We start from the raw sequence: 17969 nt of genomic DNA on the forward strand, positions 1-17969 counted from the left end.
GTGTTCATAGCAGTCCCGGTAACGGTGCCCTTTATTCCTGTGCGTTTCTCCTGCGTCTTTGATATTCGTAGCAATCCTCTTAACAGGGCTGAAGTCGTTCGCAATGTAAGGTTTTTGTTCTCCTGGTTATTCTCCCTCAAGTGACGGCTTTTTAAACAACTATCACAAGGGACAAAGTGAAGAGACATCTGGAATCTCAGCCGGTTCTTTAGGAGCGCCTAAGCACAGCACGCCCGCCCTGGAGGCAACGTGAAGGCAGCAGTTTCCCAGGAAGCTTAATCACATCCTTTTAGCTAATCCACTGCCCCACCGGTTTAATACACACGCTCTATGTTTAACGCTGTGCGTGGGTCTGCGTGTGTACAGGAGCAGCCTCCGTGCAAGCAGAGGAGGGTGGTGCCTCGAATATGATCTGTGCTCAAAAACCAATTCCTCAGCTGGCTGAACATGCATGTTGGTGCCCGTGCATCTGAGTTGCTTTTACTGGGGAGCATCTCCCAAGTTTAAAAGAAAAATGGAGAAAAACCATTGTTCTCCCCTGCTCCTTTCAACTCACAATATTCACAATGTTCACAATTAAATCAGAAGGATATGGAGTCTAAATCCCAGATTGCCCCGCTTCCTCCCTGTTCAGCAGAAATAGAACAGGAAGATGCTGGCACCTACAAATTATAGCGATGGCCCGCAGAAGTGGAAAGAGGAAAGAAAGCGAGGGGGCTGGGTCATTGCTGCGCGGGAGCCAGGCGGGCTGGCGGGCTGGGCAGGGACTCCGTCCCTCTCAGGCCAGAGTAGAGCGCCTGCCCTGGGTGGAGCCTGGGGGCTGCTGTTAGGGGCTTGGTTCAGAGGCTCTTGGGAACCGTGGTGTCCTCCACCCCTGTCTCCCAGATGGACGTTTTCATCAGTGCCCTGGCTTGCCTTGGAGAAAGCCAGTCTTCTGAAAGGAATTCTCTTAACACTTAATTTGCTTAATAGTGCACATTTGATGACTGTGTTTATGAAATTTAAATTTAATATCAGACGGGCCAATTTCAGACTCTTTTAAACATTTTCTTTTTCATTTTCGAGTGCCTACCCCCTGCCCACTTAGCTATTCTTTTTTTAAAATAATTTTAAGGACTATTTTAGTCAAATAATGCAGAGATGCACCTTAGTTGAATACGCTAAAAAACTGAAAATGCTCAAAAACGTTCTGAAGAACAAAAGATGCCTAAGGTGTGAAAGTGTTTAAGGACCATCAGCTATTATACTACAAACAAAATGTTAGTAGAGCAATCCTGCTTGTTCTTCAGTATAGGAATTTTAGACAAATGGATTTTCAGTCAAATTGATTTGAAATGAATTTACCCAGAGCTATTTGAGCTCTCTTTCCAGAGCCTCCTGCTAACCGTTGCTAAACTCACTGCTTCCTTCCTAGTCTTGTTTTCCTTCATTCATTTAATCATTCACTAACTCACTGTATCAAGGACCTGCTAGATATCAGGTCTATGCTAACAAACAACAAAAAAACTCAATTAAGGAAACAAGAAATACAGTGTGATACCAACAGCCATGAAAACACCCTCAGTCTTCAGGGAGGGGTGATCTGGGAAGGCTTCCTGGAGGTAGTGATGTCTGAGCAGATTGTTGAAGGACAACTAAGAGGTCTTCAGGCAAAGAGAAAGGGAACTCCCCTTCCTGATAAAGAACCATCCCCAAAGTGCCACTTGTGGAACTGCAAATTATTTAGGGTGGCTGGAATGTGGAACCGGTGGTGAAGGGGATTGGGTGTGGAGTGCTGAGCAGACATCAGATTCTCAAGTCCTGGAAAACTCTCTAAGATGGCTGGATTTATAAAGGGTGGGGAGGAGGCAGTCAGGATTTGAAGCCTATGGGTAAATATGATCGGATTTACACCCAGGGTAGGTGGCTCTGGCAACTCTGCCTCCCCTGTATGGGCCTGGTGACTGCTTCAGTGACTGCTATGAGCTGAATGGAGGGGACGCAGCAGAGGGTGAGAGCAGTGAGGACGGTGATGATAAGAAGACAGTAACAGCGAGGACCATTTTCAGCCCCTCTAGAGCCTGTCATTGTGCTAAATATTTTATGTAGATGTTCACATTTAATTCTCAAGATAATTATGAGGTGGATTCCCACTTTACAGATGAGGAATTTGAGGCTCAGAATGAGTAAGCAAATTCTCTAAGCTCCATCATCTGGAAAGTGACCAGCTGGGGCCCAACTCAGTTTGAACACTCCTAACTCTGTGCCTTACCCTCTGTGCTGTCCAGCGAGAGTCCTTGGTCTCAGCTTTCTCCCCTCCTCAGAGACCTGACCTTCTCAGTTCCTTCACAGACTGCCTTTGTTTTCCATCTGTTCCTTTTCAGCCCTCCACAGAACATGCCCCAGACACTCTGGTTCAGCCCTCATGTTGTCTAAATACCCTCTTGTTTAGATGGGAGGGGTTTAAATGGTTTTTGGTTCCAGCTCAATGGAGGCAACTGAGCCCACAGTCACTGTCGGCCGTGACTGGAAGCCCAGCACATGACCTGAGAGTGATGGATTCTTTTGGCTTAATTATCACTGCTCTAGAAGTGTCCACGTCAACCAAGTCTTCAGCCTTTTCTCTCCAAGTTCCTCAGTCCTGTCAGTAAGACTTAAGCATCCTGGGGGCCTCACTCTAGCCAGGACACTCAGCCAGAGAGGAATCCGCCATGTTGGCTTTGCAACTAGGACCCGAGGGGCTGGCAGGGGCGGTGGGGATTGGCAGGCACAGGGCAGGGAAGGGGCCTGTGGCCCAGTAGCTGCACTGGCCTCCTACCTCACCGGAGTCTACCACAAGAGTGTGCAAAGGGTTTTTGTCTTTATGTGGGCATTTTTTAAAATATCTGATTAAGGCTTTCTTAACTTGTATTCTGTGAATCCTGGTTGTTTATGAACCTCACCTAAAACTATACTCAAAGTCTTGTGTGTAGGAACATCTGCATATTTTTCTAGAGAGGTCTTAGCTTTCATAAGATTCAAAAGAAGGCCTGTGACCCAATCACAAAACCACAAGAAAATAACAGCTCAGAATTGTTGAGCCCCTCGCGTGCTCTACACACGTGACCTTAAGTCATCCTTGCCACAATGCTATAAGCTCTAGGCTGTTGGGTGTTTTCTGGGATGGATAGGGTAAGGCCCCAAGTGAAGGGACCATCCGTGGGGCATGCAGCCGGTCAGCTGGGAGCTGGGCTCTGCCAGGGTCTGACGCCTGTGCTGGCCTGGGCACCGCTGTTCTTAACCACCTGTTGGCTTGGCCTGGAAGACCCTGAGGAATGAGTAGAGACCCCCTCCAGGGACACATATGCAAATGGTGTCTACACTGCATGACAAGGAGATCCTAATATTGACTCATTGCCCTCAAATTCTCATCACATGACTCAAGGAAAAATGTGAACACAGCGCAGTGTATTTTTTTCTGCCCACAATATGACTTGGCTGACATTAACCATATATTTTCAAGGATAATTGTCTTTCAAGAAAAAGTAAAATCACTGCTTTCAAAGGTTCATTTTTGTTTGAAACAGAAAACTTTGTAATAACCCTCATTTCTTTAACAACAACAACAAGAAAGTTATAAAATGCTTCCTTCTCTCTTTACCTCCCTCTGCCTTTCCTCCACACTGGATTGTGGACTCTGTTTTTGGCCAGTGAGTTGGCTAACTTATTGGTTTGGTTCCTCCTGGGACAACTCTGGGGGCAGGAGGGGAGAAGTGTGAGTGTGAATGCCCACTTGCTCGCTCCGGAGAGGCCAGACCGGGCGGTGTGGCCCAGGGAAGCCCAGGCCAGCCGACAGGCGGAGACGCCCCCACACGCAGCAGCTGGACCCCGGCATCAGACTCCAGTACCTCCTTCCCCACTTCCCAAGGTCACCTTCATCCGGTGGGTGCACCAACCCGTGCTTGGACAAACCTCACCAGCCTGACAAAGCACGTTGTTGCCCCGGCCCAACTCTGGGAATAAGCTTTCCCAGTGCTGCATAGGGAAATCTGCCTCAGAGGACCGACCCAGACTCAGGGACACAGGAGGGGACACCACAGTGACAGGCCAGAGAGGCCCAAAGGTCCTTGGGGATGAGGGGAGTGAGCAGCCCTCCCAGAGCCCTTGACAATAGAGAAGTGGCTGGGCAGGCACTTGGACACTGCAGCCAGCCTGCCTGGGTTGGAATCCTGACTCATCTACTTCCTGTGTGTCCTTGGACAAGTTACTTAACCTTTCTGTGCTGTATTTTCCTTCTCTGCAAAATAGAAATAATAGATGCACCTGCTTCAGAGGGTTGTTATGAAGATTAAATGGATATTAAATGAGATCATCCTCAATGCCTGGAACATCAAAGGACTAATAAATATTAGCAAATATCATCATTATTATTGTCATTATGGGTTGAATTGTGTCCCCTCCCAAAAGATGTTCAAGTCCAAACCCCTAGTACCTGTGAATGTGACCTTATTTGGAAATAGGTCTTTGCAGATGGTCAAATTAAGATGAGGTCATTAGGGTGGGCCCTAATCCAATATGACTGTGTCCTTACAAAGGAGACATTTGGACATAGAGGCTGACACACATAGAGGGAAGACAGTGTGAAGACATAAGGAAGCTTAGGAGGGAAGATTCTCCCTCACAACCCTTAGAAGGAACCAACCCTGCCAACACCTTGATCCTGGACTTCCGGCCTCCAGAACTAGGAGACCATAATTTTCTGTTATTTAAGCCACCAATTTTGTTTCTAGAAAATGAATTCAGTCACCATCATTATCACCTGCGACAGCATCCAGCTCTTGTGTGTGCCTTCTCACTTTCCCTGGAGGAGCAAAGGCTCTCTGGAAGAGGGAGAACTCTCTATACTGAGGGCAAATTACTGGATTGCAGAGCTACAGTCTGATCAAATTCAATGCAGTAATGAGGAGGTGTCTCGCTCGCCCTTCTCAGCACCCACTGGTTAAAGGTTCAGCAGGCACGGCCCTGCCCTCCCATGAGCCATCCTTCCCAGCCTGTGCATCCTCCTTCCACCCGGGACACCAGCATCCCTAGGCATTCAAGCTGCCACCTTCTGCCTTTTTCTCCACAACACCCCATCCCATGGCTTCCCCCAAAGAAATATGTTGCATTTGATTTCTCATCGTCTAATAAACTGGAACTGACTTCCCTAATTGTCTGCGGTGTGTTTGCTCCTCCTGTTAGGTAATTGTGCTGTCCACGCGACTCCTGAAGCCACTTAACATCCCTGAGCTGTTATTTGCGACTGACCGGCTACATCCAGACCTTGGCTTCTGAGCATCTGCTAAGAAGATGAGACCTACCGGGCTGGAAATCCCAACACTGTTCGCTGTCACCATCCAAGATATGCCTCCAAAATCAGTGTCCCTGTTTCTAATCATGGATATGACTGAATTCTGCCCAGAAGGTCTTTATAACCACACAGTGAATTACTTAGCTGGAATTTCTATGATTCTTAAAAAACAAAACAAAACCTTTTAGGGATGAGGGTATAGCTCAGCAGTAGAGCGTGTGCTTGGCTTGCACAAGGTCCTGGGTTAAATCCCCGGCGCCTCTATTAAGGAAGGGAAAACAAAAACCTTTTTCATTTTTCTAAAGATGTCAAACTGTCTCTCAGCTGGCCTAATTCGTGATAATTCCCCTTTATCCTTAACCCTCTATCTGTGATCTTTCTGATTCCACCTGCAAGTTCATTCATTCTAAGTAAGTGCCTGTTGGTGTGTGTTGGTAGATGACAAGCCTTTTGATCTGCAGTTGCTCAAGGAAGAGTTAGACATGCTTTAGAATCATGAGTGCGAGGAAAGGTTGGTTTTTAAGATTATATAGCTGAGGAGGGAACATTGCAAAGAGGATCGGAGGCTTTGTTTCTCTCTTGATCTGAGCCATTTCTGGAAAGGCGAGGGAGGGGTAGTGGCCAGGGCAGTGCTGATTGTCTGCCCATTTTGTAAATCGCCTGCCAATACAAAGGGCTGCATTGTTCCAGTTCTCTTACTGGGCAGGGCTGCCAGCCTGCTTGGAACAGTAGTGGGAGAGAGGCTGATTGGAGGGCTGTCTCTGCCTGTTAAAGCTTTCCTCTCCTCCCCAAGGAAGGCTCCAATAAAAATATCTGGTCCAAGGAGTCTAAGTTGGAACCCCAACCTCTGTGACTTTTGTGATTTCACATTTCTACTGAAATATAAAGCTTTCTTTTCTGTGGGTCTAAGTCTCCCTTCTGGCCATAGCAGAAAAACCTAGACCCATAGAGTGAAATTATACAAGAACTCCAGCCAAAATTAACTGCTTGGAACCGCACATTAATAGGTGTACAGTTGGTGGAAATTCCTAGCATCTCTCAAAGATGTTTGTAATAAAGAGATAAACCTGTAAAACAGTGGCTAGTGCGGATTAAACAGGTGGAGGAAATAAAATGTAAACCAAAATCCTCTATGTCTCTGCTTTCAGTTCTCTGCAAAGCACTATCACCATGTGAGAAAACCATGGAGCTGGAAATCACTTTGAGATGTAATCAGAGCAGGTTTCCTAGACCCTGGCTTATTTATTTTGTCCAAGGATGTTTTCTACCTAACACCAGTTCTTTCTTGGTGCTGAAATACTGGCTGCTTCTCCTGTTCTGCTTATTTCCAAATTTGAACTTGAATGAGGAAGAAAAGGCAATAGCAAAGGAAATGATAATTAAAGCAAAGATCGCTGTTTTCTAAAATAATGAAGTAACCTTTTGTGTGTCTGTCTCCAATCTGCATTCGTTTGTTCATTCATTCATTCATGCATTCATTCCCACATATCCAGCAGCACAGACCAGGCCCCCTGCTAGGTTCCAGGCCATCCTGGGGAAGAGCCAGGTGCATCCCTGACTCTCTGGTTTTACAGAATTAAGCACCTGGTGCTTCTCCTGATGCTCAGGCCCTCTGTGAGTATTTGCTCGAGGTTAACTTTTAAACCATATGTCTATATGCAAAGGAAACTTTCTGGAAATAGAAAAATCAAACTGCTCACACGTGGTTCCCTCTGGGAAGGAGTACATTATAGGAAGACTAACGAAAGGGGAAGTCTTGCTCTCAATCTACTTGTGTCATTTGAGTTTTTTTTTATAGTCAACATGTATTTGTATATTACTTCTGTGGCCTTCATGTATTTTTACAAGTTAATTTCCTCTTTAAAAAAAAAGACATCTCAAAGGCTTCTGATCTGAAATGATAAATGGAGGAAGTTTCTGGTTGTAAATGTTATCATGAAGCAGTTACTATGTCCCCAAAATACTCTCAATAATAGATTAAATATGGCCAAAGGCGGTCTCTGAGTGGTGGGGAAAACATCAGAAGTTTAGTTAATGATCTTCTTTTTCCATCTCTGTGGTCGCTGGCTGGAGGAACTGAGCTAGGCAGGCAGTCAGGAAGCAGAAGGCTTTGGAGTAAAGGTGGGCTGAAAGAAGTTTATGTTGACCAGAGTCTGGTTTGATTGGAAGGTAGGAGGCCCAGGAAAGTGTGCTGCTCTTTGAGTTAAAAGCAGGAGCATCATGAGAACTTGGTATAAATCCTGCAAAGGCCCTTCACCGGATCAGGAAAAAGAGGGGACTCGGGAAGTAGCACATGGCCCCCGGCAGAGCTTCCTGAACCCTTTCTGGTGTTGCCTTCTTCTTGTGCTCGCTTCCCCGGGGGGGGGGGGGGGGAAGTGGGGGAGAAGGGGATCACGCGCTTGGCACCCTGCAGAGGAGCACTGGTTAGAACAGAGCTCCAGAGTCGTCTCTGGGTGTAAGTTCCAGCTCTGCCGCTCCCAGCAGCGTGCACCTCTCCAAGCCTGGTGCCTCCGTCTGTAAGGTCCAGATGGTAATGAATGGTCCCTGAGAAGGCTGCTGGAGAGGGAAGCCATTCCTCGCACAGTGGCTAGCATGTGACCCCAACAAGCGTAGGTGTTTACTGTAGAGGACACGAGGAAAGTCACCTCACAAAATGATATAGTCTCAACAGGAGAATAATGTTATATGAAGAAAAACTCTGGAGCCCTTCCTGGGGTCCACAAGGAGATGCGAAAATGGAGGAGGAATAACACCCTGGTCCCACATTCAGAATAATGCAACCAGGAGCGATGCCTGGAGCCCCTTCAATGACTTGGGTTCGAATCCCAGCTCCTCCACAGAGTGGTTCACTTCTCCTGGTCTCAGTTGATTATGAAATTGGACAAGGACGGGACGTACTGTGTCGGGTCATTGTGAGAATTTAAACACTTGATACCATGCTGTTTTGATTACTGGTATTAAGTCTTTTAATTCTCACAGTGACCTGACACAGTATGTCCCATATTACTCAGCTATAAAAAATAATAAAGTAATGCCATTTGCAGCAACATGAATGGACCTGGAGATCGTCATTCTAAGTGAAGTAAGGCAAAAAGAGAAAGAAAAATACAATATGATATCATTTATATGTGGAATTGAAAAAAAAGACAAATGAACTTATTTACAAAACAGAAACAGACTCACAGACATAGAAAACAAACATATGGTTACCAGTGGGGAAAGGAGGTGGGAAAGGATAAACTGGGAGTTTGAGATTTGCATATACTAATACATATAAAATAGATAAACAAGTTCATACTGTATAGCACAGGGAACGATATTCAATATCTTGTAGTAACTTATGGTGAAAAGAATATGAAAATGAATATATGTATGTTCATGTATGACTGAAACATTATGCTGTATACCAGAAATTGACACAACATTGTAAACTGACTGTACTTTAATAAATACATATATATTTTTTAAAAGACAATACATGTAAAGCACTTGTAACATGTCACTTGGCAAGCTGGCTACGAAGTGTCACCATTTCTGGTAGTTAATGTCGACTGATTGTCCATGCGGAGCCCACTCCCTGATAGAACTTTGTCCATCACTAGCGTTAGCCACAAAATAGTTATGTGGATTCTGAGACTGACCCCTGACTTACCATTTCAGCCTCAGCCATGTGCCAGTTCTAAAGGGATTCTCCCCCTACCAGAGGCCAGCCACCTGCAGCCGACTTAAAAGACTGAGCTGAGTGGTAAGTGCGGATTTCTCCTCTCCCAGCCTGGGTCAGAGTGTTTACTGCTGAAACCCTGGCTGGTGGGAGCCAAAACCATCACATGCAAATGTAAGCCTCCTGCTAAGGATCTCACAGGCCACTCTTGATAAACACAATTGATGGAGATGAAAAACTCCTTAGCAATTTACTTCCACCTTTGTAAAGCCTCCTTTTAGAGTCCGCTTCCCGGCAAACACAGCGGTCACTGAAAAGTGTGTGGAAGTGCCCCGGGGGTGCTGGAGATCTGCGGCAGCTAAGGGGTGTCCCCTGAGGGAAGGCCGGGGCCTATGGTATGGCTCTGTGTACCCCAGGGCCCCCTCCATTACAGTGTTATCCCAATAACCAGGAATTCCACCAAGCTCACCGCAAGACTACTATTATTTACTTAACCCCGGTTACCAGAAACAGAATCCCAACAGCAAATATTACAAATGTCGCCTGCCATTGCTGCCCAAGAAACGTTAAGAGAAACTCCATCTCTATTTTCAAAGGGGTTTTAAAAGACAAAACCAGATGATGGAGGGTATTTGAGAAGGGAGAGTGGGGGATGGTTGCTGGGATCTTGCCACAATCAGTAATAACCCTGATCCTGTTCTCTTCTCATCAAATTAGGAGAGTAATGAGGACAGTAAGAACTTTCTGGAAGATTCTCTCTTTAGATTCTAAAGGGGGTGCAGAAAACTCTAGTTCTCCTGGGTTATTCATTGTAATAAATAAAGCTCTGTAATTCCTTCGTGGCCTTTTCCAAGCGCTCTGTCTTGACTTACCGGCAGAGACTCGGCAGGGCAGCCCCATCCCCCACCAGTACAGACCTAGGACCAGGAGTTACCCAACTGCTCATTCCTAAGGGATTTGCCTACAACTTTGTGCCTTTGTCCAGAAAACACATCTGCTTTCTCCCTCACAGGGAGTGTAAAATGAATGTCGAAATCCCATTTTTCACCAGAACAAGGGGCTCCCTATAGATAGGCCTGCAGCTCCTGGACCTGGGGCTGGAGGCGGGGCAGTGGCGGGGAGCTGATGGGGAGCCCGAGGCCAGGGGCTTTTAGCCATCGCTGCTCACGGCACAGCGCCAGGCTGGCTGCAGAGTATGCGGATGGTTTTGATTTGCAGCAGGGAGGAAACTCGAAAGCCAGACATCACGACAGACAAGGATCCGGTGCTGAGGCAGACGGGCTGTGGGCTGTTCTGGGCCCCCGCCCCAGCCTGGACGTCTTTATTACTGAGCTGGGACTGGAGGCCGGGGAGCAGCCGGCTGATGGCAAGAGCAGATGTGGCCGTGGCAGCCAGGCGGGTCTGGGGCCAGGCCCAGGGCAGCAACAGAGAGATTGAGGAAAGCCTGACAGGGAGCACGGGCCAGGGCAGGGAGGGCCAGCATCTGCAAGACAGGGGATGTGGGGGCTTTGCTCAGAGGAGTCAGAGCTGTGAAGGGTGGGCCAAAAGCCCGACGTCTGGATTGTGGCATCAGGCAGACCTAGGTGGAGTCTTGAATCTGCCACTTAGGAGCTGGACCACTACTTTGTCCTTCTGAGCCTCCCTTCTCTGCATCTGTAGAAGGAACTAAAGATGGATTGTGGGTTTGGTGTGGAGAATGGAAGTTATTTCAAACACCCCCTATAGTGCCTGGCATGTAGGTTTTCAATCAAAAGAAAGTGATTGTTATTGCCTGTGTGAACTCTCTCTGAGCCTTAGTTTTCTCATCTTTAAACTGGAAGTGGTAGTATTACCTTCCTTTCTTCAAAAGATTAAAGGAGGTAGATTATAATCTATAAAATAATTTAAATTATAATTGCACATTGTAAATGCTCAATAAATTCTGATTCCTTTATCTACTCCCCTGCGCGCCTCAACAAACATACACACACACACACACACACCCCTCCCTTCCCTTACCCAGGTGGCAAAGGAGGCATTCCCTACCTAGGTGGGAGGGGACCATTTTTCATGCCCTATGATTGTAGTTCAGAAATTTAAAAGAGAGGGATTAAGAGATGTAATGAAAGAGATGAACAAAAGTCATGAAATAATGAAGCTAAATTCATGAGAAGAGAAGAAAACGTGGTGTATTCTAGAACTATAAATAGTCAAGTCAGCCTGGGACAGTGGACTGAACTGGGACTTGGGTGGCTTCCAGCTGGGAGTCTCTCTTTCTCCCAGAGTGGCCTCCAATAAACCACTTTATACCCGGGGGGAGACCGGGAGCACTAGGGCTCTGAGACCATCCCACCCCAGACTTCTAAGATGAAGTATGAGAGACCAGGGTAGTGGGGGGTGACTGAGAGACACCAGGGGGTCAGTAAGGGCAGCTTGCAAGGGAGGAGGAGAGGCTTTGGTGGGGGCGGGGATTCTGCAGACTCGTGGTGCAGGTGGAAAGGGGAGGGAGGAAGCAGTGTGTCACTCAGAAATGGATGTCCTGTGCTGCTTATCACCTTTGCAAGATGAAGCCCCCAGAAAAGTTACCTTCTTTAATCCCAGAGCATGAGCAGAAGACCATTGTTCAGTATCTCAAGATGAACCTCTCACTCACTGGACATTAAAAACCATGTAGCATAAGTAAAGACCAACACAAGCAGAATCTAGTTGGAGATCCTTGTCACTGCCTTTGGAATGAAATGTCGTTAGCATCTCATGTTAGCACCGTTCCCTCCCTGCCCCCAACACATAGCCCATTCTCAAAGGTTAGGTTAGGCTTGGAGGTAGAAAATTGCCCTCTGTGTAAGGAAGGTCTGGAACATCACCAGAAGGCCTGTCAAGAGCAAACAGGGCATTTACCCCGTGGGAAAACAGATTTGGAAGTCTGACACCGTCCCATAATAGGCCCTCAATAACTATTCATTATGGCCGTTTCCTTTGGCTGCATGGCCCCACATAGGCAGCAGTAGCCTATATATGAGCTATTATAAAGGACTAAGAACACCAAATACAGTCGGAAGCCATTGATTCATGCCCTTTGTGTGAACTTGAAGCTATCACTCAAAGCCCAGAGCCTGTTTTTCTCATCTGTGAAATGGTGGCGTTACCTCCCCCACCATCCTCACCGGGTTGTCCTGAGGATGAAATGACGTCAGGTATGTGAAAGCACTATTCAAACAAATGTAAGGTGTGATTATTTGCCCATAAGGGTGGTGACTCACTTCGCCTGTATGAAGGGTCTCCCAGGCCCAAAGGAAGCAGACGAGAGGCCCAGGAGTCTTCGCATTTACACTTGGGGCAGGAGCTTCATGGGAGGGGTTCCCGAACAGCCCCAGATCAACAGCTATGAGCTTCTACAAAAGGAGAGCAAAGTACACTTTTTGAAAGCAGCATACCCAAAGATTATTTGCCAAATAGAGCCCGTATCGAGAAGCAATCATCTTGTGGAGAAACATGGTCTTCAAACGGCTTCGCCAAGAGATCTCGTATCAGCATAAAACACAGAACCAGACATTTGTCTTAGGTTTACCTGGAGGATCGTGAGGGAAATGAATAGATGTGTTAGTCTTTTTCCCCGCCTTTAATGGAGGCACTGGGGATTGAACCCAGGACCTTGGGCACTGAGCTACACCCCCCCGCCCCCGCAGATGTGCTACTTGTGACTATAAAGCAGCAGACAAATTACAGCTTATAACACTCACAGGCTGGGACTTCTGACAAGTTGTTTCACTTGTTTTCACGCCTGTGTCCTCATCTGTAAAATGAGGATGATAATAGAAAGCACCTCATTGGTTTGTTGTGAGACTTAAGAGCTAGTCCTAGGAAGGCATCATGCCTGACTTGACGTGCTCAAGAAATACAAGGTGCTGAGAAATACTGTGTCTGAAGGACAGAAGGTGAATGTCTCAATCAGGACCAAGTCAGACGTCTGCTCTTTTCAAATGAGATTTATTGTACGTAAAATAAATTAATTACAGTTAAAGCCAAAGCATGAGTGGCTTTTTAAAGTGCATCCGTGTAGGGGATTTGGCGGTTGCCCCCACATCTGTTCACTCGCTGTAAGATATTGTTTCCGTCTTTAAGCTACAACTCAGCCAAGTGGAGAAACAACCCAATGTCATTGCTGGGAGCTATTTACACAAATCACACCAAAATCAATGGACACATTTTGTTTTTCTATACCTGATACAACAGTTAAAAGAAAACTATACAGTCTCACAATTACTCAAAGTCTGAGGCTGAAGAGTTTGAATTCTCAACCACTCAACACATCCCCCACCCCGAGACTCATCCCGGGACGGGAGGAAACGGCACCTTCCTGTAGGCCCATAAGCTTACACATGTCTGTATATATAACGCTTGGCCCATAAACTCCACCCTTTTTAGGGGTCGGGGTCGTATCTTCCTCCTTACTCTTTAACAAAGAAATCTGGGTATCCTTCAGGTTAGAAAGGCATTCTATAAGGAAAAGTATTCCAGACACACACATCATACTTGGATGAGAAAAGCAATTCTTCCACTTGAGAGAGGAAGGAAAAAAAAAAGAAGAAAAAAAAAAAAAAAGAAGAAGAAAGCCTGTGAATGCTTAACTGTTCTTTCATTCCCATTGTAAATCACATCAATATATCTGGTGAATCTACAACTGACCATCATTTACAAGGTAGTTAACAAAATCTGAAGCCATCGTGCCCCCTCCCCACTGCAAAGGAAAGATGTGGGAGACATGTCACATATTCAGGGGCTGGCTCAGTGAGCTCGTTCAAGCCCTTCAATTCTGTCCCCCTGCTCAAGACAACGCTTCCTCTCCTGCAGCAGTTCCATTGGCCCTCCTGGCCCTCCTAGCTTCTCCGCTTCAGCCCTTTCTGGAACCATGAATAACTGCCAGCATCCAATGTTCCCGCTCTGGAAGAACCTCGGGCCTCTTCCTGGGAAAACCAAACCCCCTTAAGCGCCCCTGCCTCAGACGGAAGTGACGGTCCTGACTTTGGCAGAGAGGGCTTGCTTGAACCTCCTCTTCAGGTCCTGCATGTTGGGGGACTTGGGCCTGGGGATGAGGGAGGTCCGTCGCTTCTCCGGCGTGCTGCTGGGCTGCTGTTTGTGACTCACTTCTTTGCACAGGACGTGGAAAGCATTGTAGACATCGTTGTCATTCTCGCTGACGGACACTTCATAGAAGGAGCAGCCCAGCATGCTGGCCAGCTGCAGTCCGAGCTGAGGGTCCACCTGCTTGATGTGCAGCAGGTCAGCTTTGTTGGCCACAACCACCACAGGGAGCCGGGTGCCCAGGTGCAGCTGCTGCACGTGCTGGTGGAGCTGGCTGGTGAGTTCATAGCTCTTGTAGTCGGTGATGGAGAAGACAATCACCACGGCGTCGGCCCAGCGGATGCACCTATTCAGCTGTTCAGTGCAGCTCAGGCCGTTCTCGTGGACCTGAAAGGGAGGGTTGATGCCAAGGTGAAGGGCGAGGCCTGGAGAGAGCCCTGGCCTGGCTGGATAGAGAACTCAAAAGAGCCCTTAACAGGAACGCCAGGTTGCAGGCCATAAACAAGTTCTATCCCCCTGCACTTCAGCTTTCTTGACAATATGTTGATCCAGCTGCACGGAGTTGGAATAAATAACAGAGCAGCTCACCACACTCAAGTGGAAAACTGACCTGCAGAGAACTCCATGCAGAGCGACTTTGTAGTTGCACAAAATGGGAAATTAACTGGCTAGACAGTAAGTCTGGGGAAGTAAAGATAGGAGCTGGAAGCATTTAAACCTGGATAACTGCCCAGTTCCAGAGGGAAACACACACACACACACACACACACACACACACACACACACACTAGCATGGCTCTTTGTCTATAGAGTAACTTTCCACAATATAAAAGTGATTCCAAGTGTTTGGAGACTATACCTAGATGTTTGATTTCGAATGCCAAAAGCACAAATGCAAAAACTGACCTTTTTAACCATAGCTAGGGCATTTTGCGAATTCCAAGTGTGTCTGGTTTGGTCTCTCTGCTGGGTAGAACCCTCCTAAGAGAAGATTTCTGCCCCGTGGCCAAATCTCCCAAATTAAGCCAGGCTAAGACTGACCAACAGTCACATATGACTGAAGTGTCAACATATAAAAGCCTGGACTTGACTCCCCAAGTTTCTCTCCTCCTTCAGCATGAGGTACTTTGAAAACAACTGAACAATTCCACGACCAAGCAGACTCCCCTTGACCTAGACGCATGTCTCAGAGCTTCTCACCTGAATACCTGGAGTGTCTTGAACCTGAATAGCCAAGGTTTCACCCTCTATTTGGACTTGTCTTGTATAGAGATTACCTGTGAAGGCAAAAAAAAAAAAAAATTATGTTCTTCCTTCTTGTTACTTTTAAAATATTGTGGGATTTTTTTTAACTTAGAAAATATAACCTGAACCAGTACACAAAAATAAGCTATAGTTTATTCTATTTAATGGGCTTATTTCAGATTTTATTTTCAAACAAATGCAATTTTTACCCCGTATTAGCAGATTTATTAAAACTAGGACAAAACTTGTAAGTTTTTGGAAACTTAGTTGTCTAATTTTAAACCAAGCTTCTATGTTTAGAGAATTTCCTCAAAAAAAATGTTCTTGTTCAGCATGTGTAGGGTTTCTGTTTTATTTTTAGTACTTGTCACTCTTTGGCATAAATTTCTATTTTAGCCATTAGATATAATGGCTTGGTGGGCAAATATTATTAGTGAATGCAAGGCCAACATTATCAGTTGGAATAAAAATGTGACATAACATAGCCAACTCTACATCAAAGCAAAAGGCTGCTATGCCTTATCTTGGGATGGTTTATATAGCGCATTTCAAATAATCCCCTGTAGGTACTTCATGTGGCCTAAGGAATTAAACAATTTGCTAACAGAGCATAGGCAGAAAGCCCTTATATCTTCCCAGTGGATATTCTTAATCACAGGGATTGAAAAATAGTGGCCTCTCATTTATGCAGGAACTCTCCCCCTAAAATTTTACCATCTAGTTATTTTTCTTTGTTAAGAAAAGAGAATGTTAGGTTTACAACCCCTCTCCTTTGGCCTTTGCATTAAAAGGTCATCTCTGAAAGGCAGCCAGCAGAGAGGGTGACTGGTTGGGGGGAGGAGCCGGCCATCTTTTTTTTTTTTTTTTTTTATGACTTTTGCTGGAGTGTTTTGAAGGGAGAGGCTCTTGAGTACAAAGGGTGCTTCCAACCGGGGTCCCTATAGTTAAAACATACCAAGAGGAATACTTTCAGGCACTTGATAAAATGATGAATGGGCTTGGAATGGAATGAGGCCAGATGGCAGGTTGGGGGGTGGGTGCTGGGAGCACGGGAGAGGGCAAGCAAAATTGGAAGTGGCAGGATCCTGGTGCTCAGACTGTCACTCTGAAGAACCTGCCTGGCAGATACTAAAAAATTGGGAACAGCAGTACTGGTGCAAGCTGACAGCATTTTCTTCAAATACTTTCCTCACCTGCATTCCTTTCATAGTCACCGATGAATCGTTTGGTGAGGAACCGGACCACCAGAGCTGCAGGTCAGAAAAGAGAAAGGGAAGAGGGTTAACCTTGGCACAAGAAGCTAGATTGGTCTCTACCCCACCCCCAGCCTGAAAAATAACTCTCTCCCAGAAAGCCAGTCGGCCACCAAGTGAAATTCCTACAGTGCAGCTAGCTCCTTGACCCTTCTTCCAGACACAACGGAGAGGGGGCCAGAAGGCATCATGAATTATGGCTATGTCCAGCTGGAAGGGTCATTTGGCCCACCCCCATCCTTTGAGCCCGGCCGAGCCACACCTTCCTCTTTCCTAACCTTAAAGATCTCCAGGAGGGGTTACGTTCACTAACTCCCCTTTCGGTGTGCTGCACTGTCAGAGGCTCAAGAAGCCAAAAATTCGAATCTCAGTTGTGCGGATGGTGTAGAGGGTCGACTGGCCATTCAGGACCACAGTTTGTTTCCCTCATCTGATGAAGGAGAGGGTTGGAAACGATGACGGCTAGGGTTCCCCCCGGGGGACAGCGGATCAGCGGAAGAGGGTGGGCGGTCCTGTTGCAGCTCCCATTTCTCCCCCATGCCTCATTTAACCGCAACTTCCAGAGGAGGCCGCCCAACTCTAGCCCCGGAGATAAGCAGGTTCTCGCCGGAGCTCAAGGACTTACCGGTCTTACCCACACCGCTGGCCCCCACCACGGCGATCTTGACCAGGCGGCGGCCCGCCGCCCCCAGGCAGCAATCGGCAGCGGCTGCGCTGCCCGGGGCGGGGTACTCGGCGATGGTGCACATGTTCTGAATGAGGCGCATCGCCGCTTCGGCCGGGGCTGCACCGCGAGGGACGGGACCAGAGCGACGGGAGAGGCTTGCACTGCGCGGGAGAGGGCAGTTGGACCCGGCAGGGGGCTCCGCGGTTAAAAAAAAAAAAAAATTGCCCTGGAGCGCGCGCGGCGTGCAGCTCTTAAGGTCTCAGGCTCCCGGCTGGGACAGCACCGGGCTGCGCGCGCGCTGTTTTCTCTGGGGCTGGCCCCGCCCCATGCCTCCCGCGGCCAATCCTGGGGCGCCCTGCGCGAGGCCCCGCCCCCGGCGCCACCAGCGCGCGCCGCGCCCCTGGGGTCGCCCGGAGCCAGCGCGGGGCCCCGTGAGGCGCGAGGGAAATGGGGCAGCCGACCCAGGAGGTGGGCAACGTGTGGGCCGGAGCCGACCGTGCAGCCAATGGCGGGCGCCGGGGAGGGCAGCTGCTGCGCCGGCACGGGGCAGATGCTGTGGCTCCGGGGTTGTGGGCGCCTCGTGTTCCAGGAAATGGGGCGCGGTCCGGGAGCAGCCGTCAGGGAAGCCTGCCGGCCTTGTCCGCCTGCCTGCCCGGGAGGGCGCGGCCTCGGCCCCCCATTAGCATTCCCAGGCGTCTGCACCGGCCTGGTTGCCCAGCCCGCCCGCCTACTCCCTGCAGCCAACTGACCTGTCAGCCCCGCCTTGCCCACCCT

General features: G+C 47.8%; 2 protein-coding genes across 3 annotated transcripts in view; one reads left to right on the plus strand and one right to left on the minus strand.

Moving 5' to 3' along the window:
* The window catches only part of SCFD2 (sec1 family domain containing 2), a 351298-nt gene extending 342523 nt beyond the window's left edge, over nucleotides 1-8775 (plus strand). For both annotated transcript variants that reach the window (XM_072943848.1, XM_006198127.4), the window contains one exon: nucleotides 5200-8775. In XM_072943848.1, the coding sequence (XP_072799949.1) occupies nucleotides 5200-5292 (93 nt within the window). In that variant the 3' untranslated portion in view covers nucleotides 5293-8775. The remainder of the gene's footprint in view (nucleotides 1-5199) is intronic.
* Nucleotides 8776-13571: 4796 nt separating this feature from the next.
* Nucleotides 13572-17452, minus strand: RASL11B (RAS like family 11 member B). Its single transcript, XM_006198126.4, has 4 exons — nucleotides 17154-17452; nucleotides 16469-16525; nucleotides 15231-15307; nucleotides 13572-14417 (listed from the first exon to the last, which is right to left on the minus strand). The coding sequence occupies exons 1-4, from the start codon at nucleotides 17293-17295 to the stop codon at nucleotides 13947-13949; spliced, it is 747 nt and encodes a 248-aa protein (XP_006198188.1). The 5' UTR covers nucleotides 17296-17452; the 3' UTR covers nucleotides 13572-13946.
* Nucleotides 17453-17969: the final 517 nt, after the last annotated feature.

The sequence above is a fragment of the Vicugna pacos genome, chromosome 2 (assembly GCF_048564905.1).
Source record: "Vicugna pacos chromosome 2, VicPac4, whole genome shotgun sequence".
Taxonomy (NCBI): Eukaryota; Metazoa; Chordata; class Mammalia; order Artiodactyla; family Camelidae; genus Vicugna; species Vicugna pacos.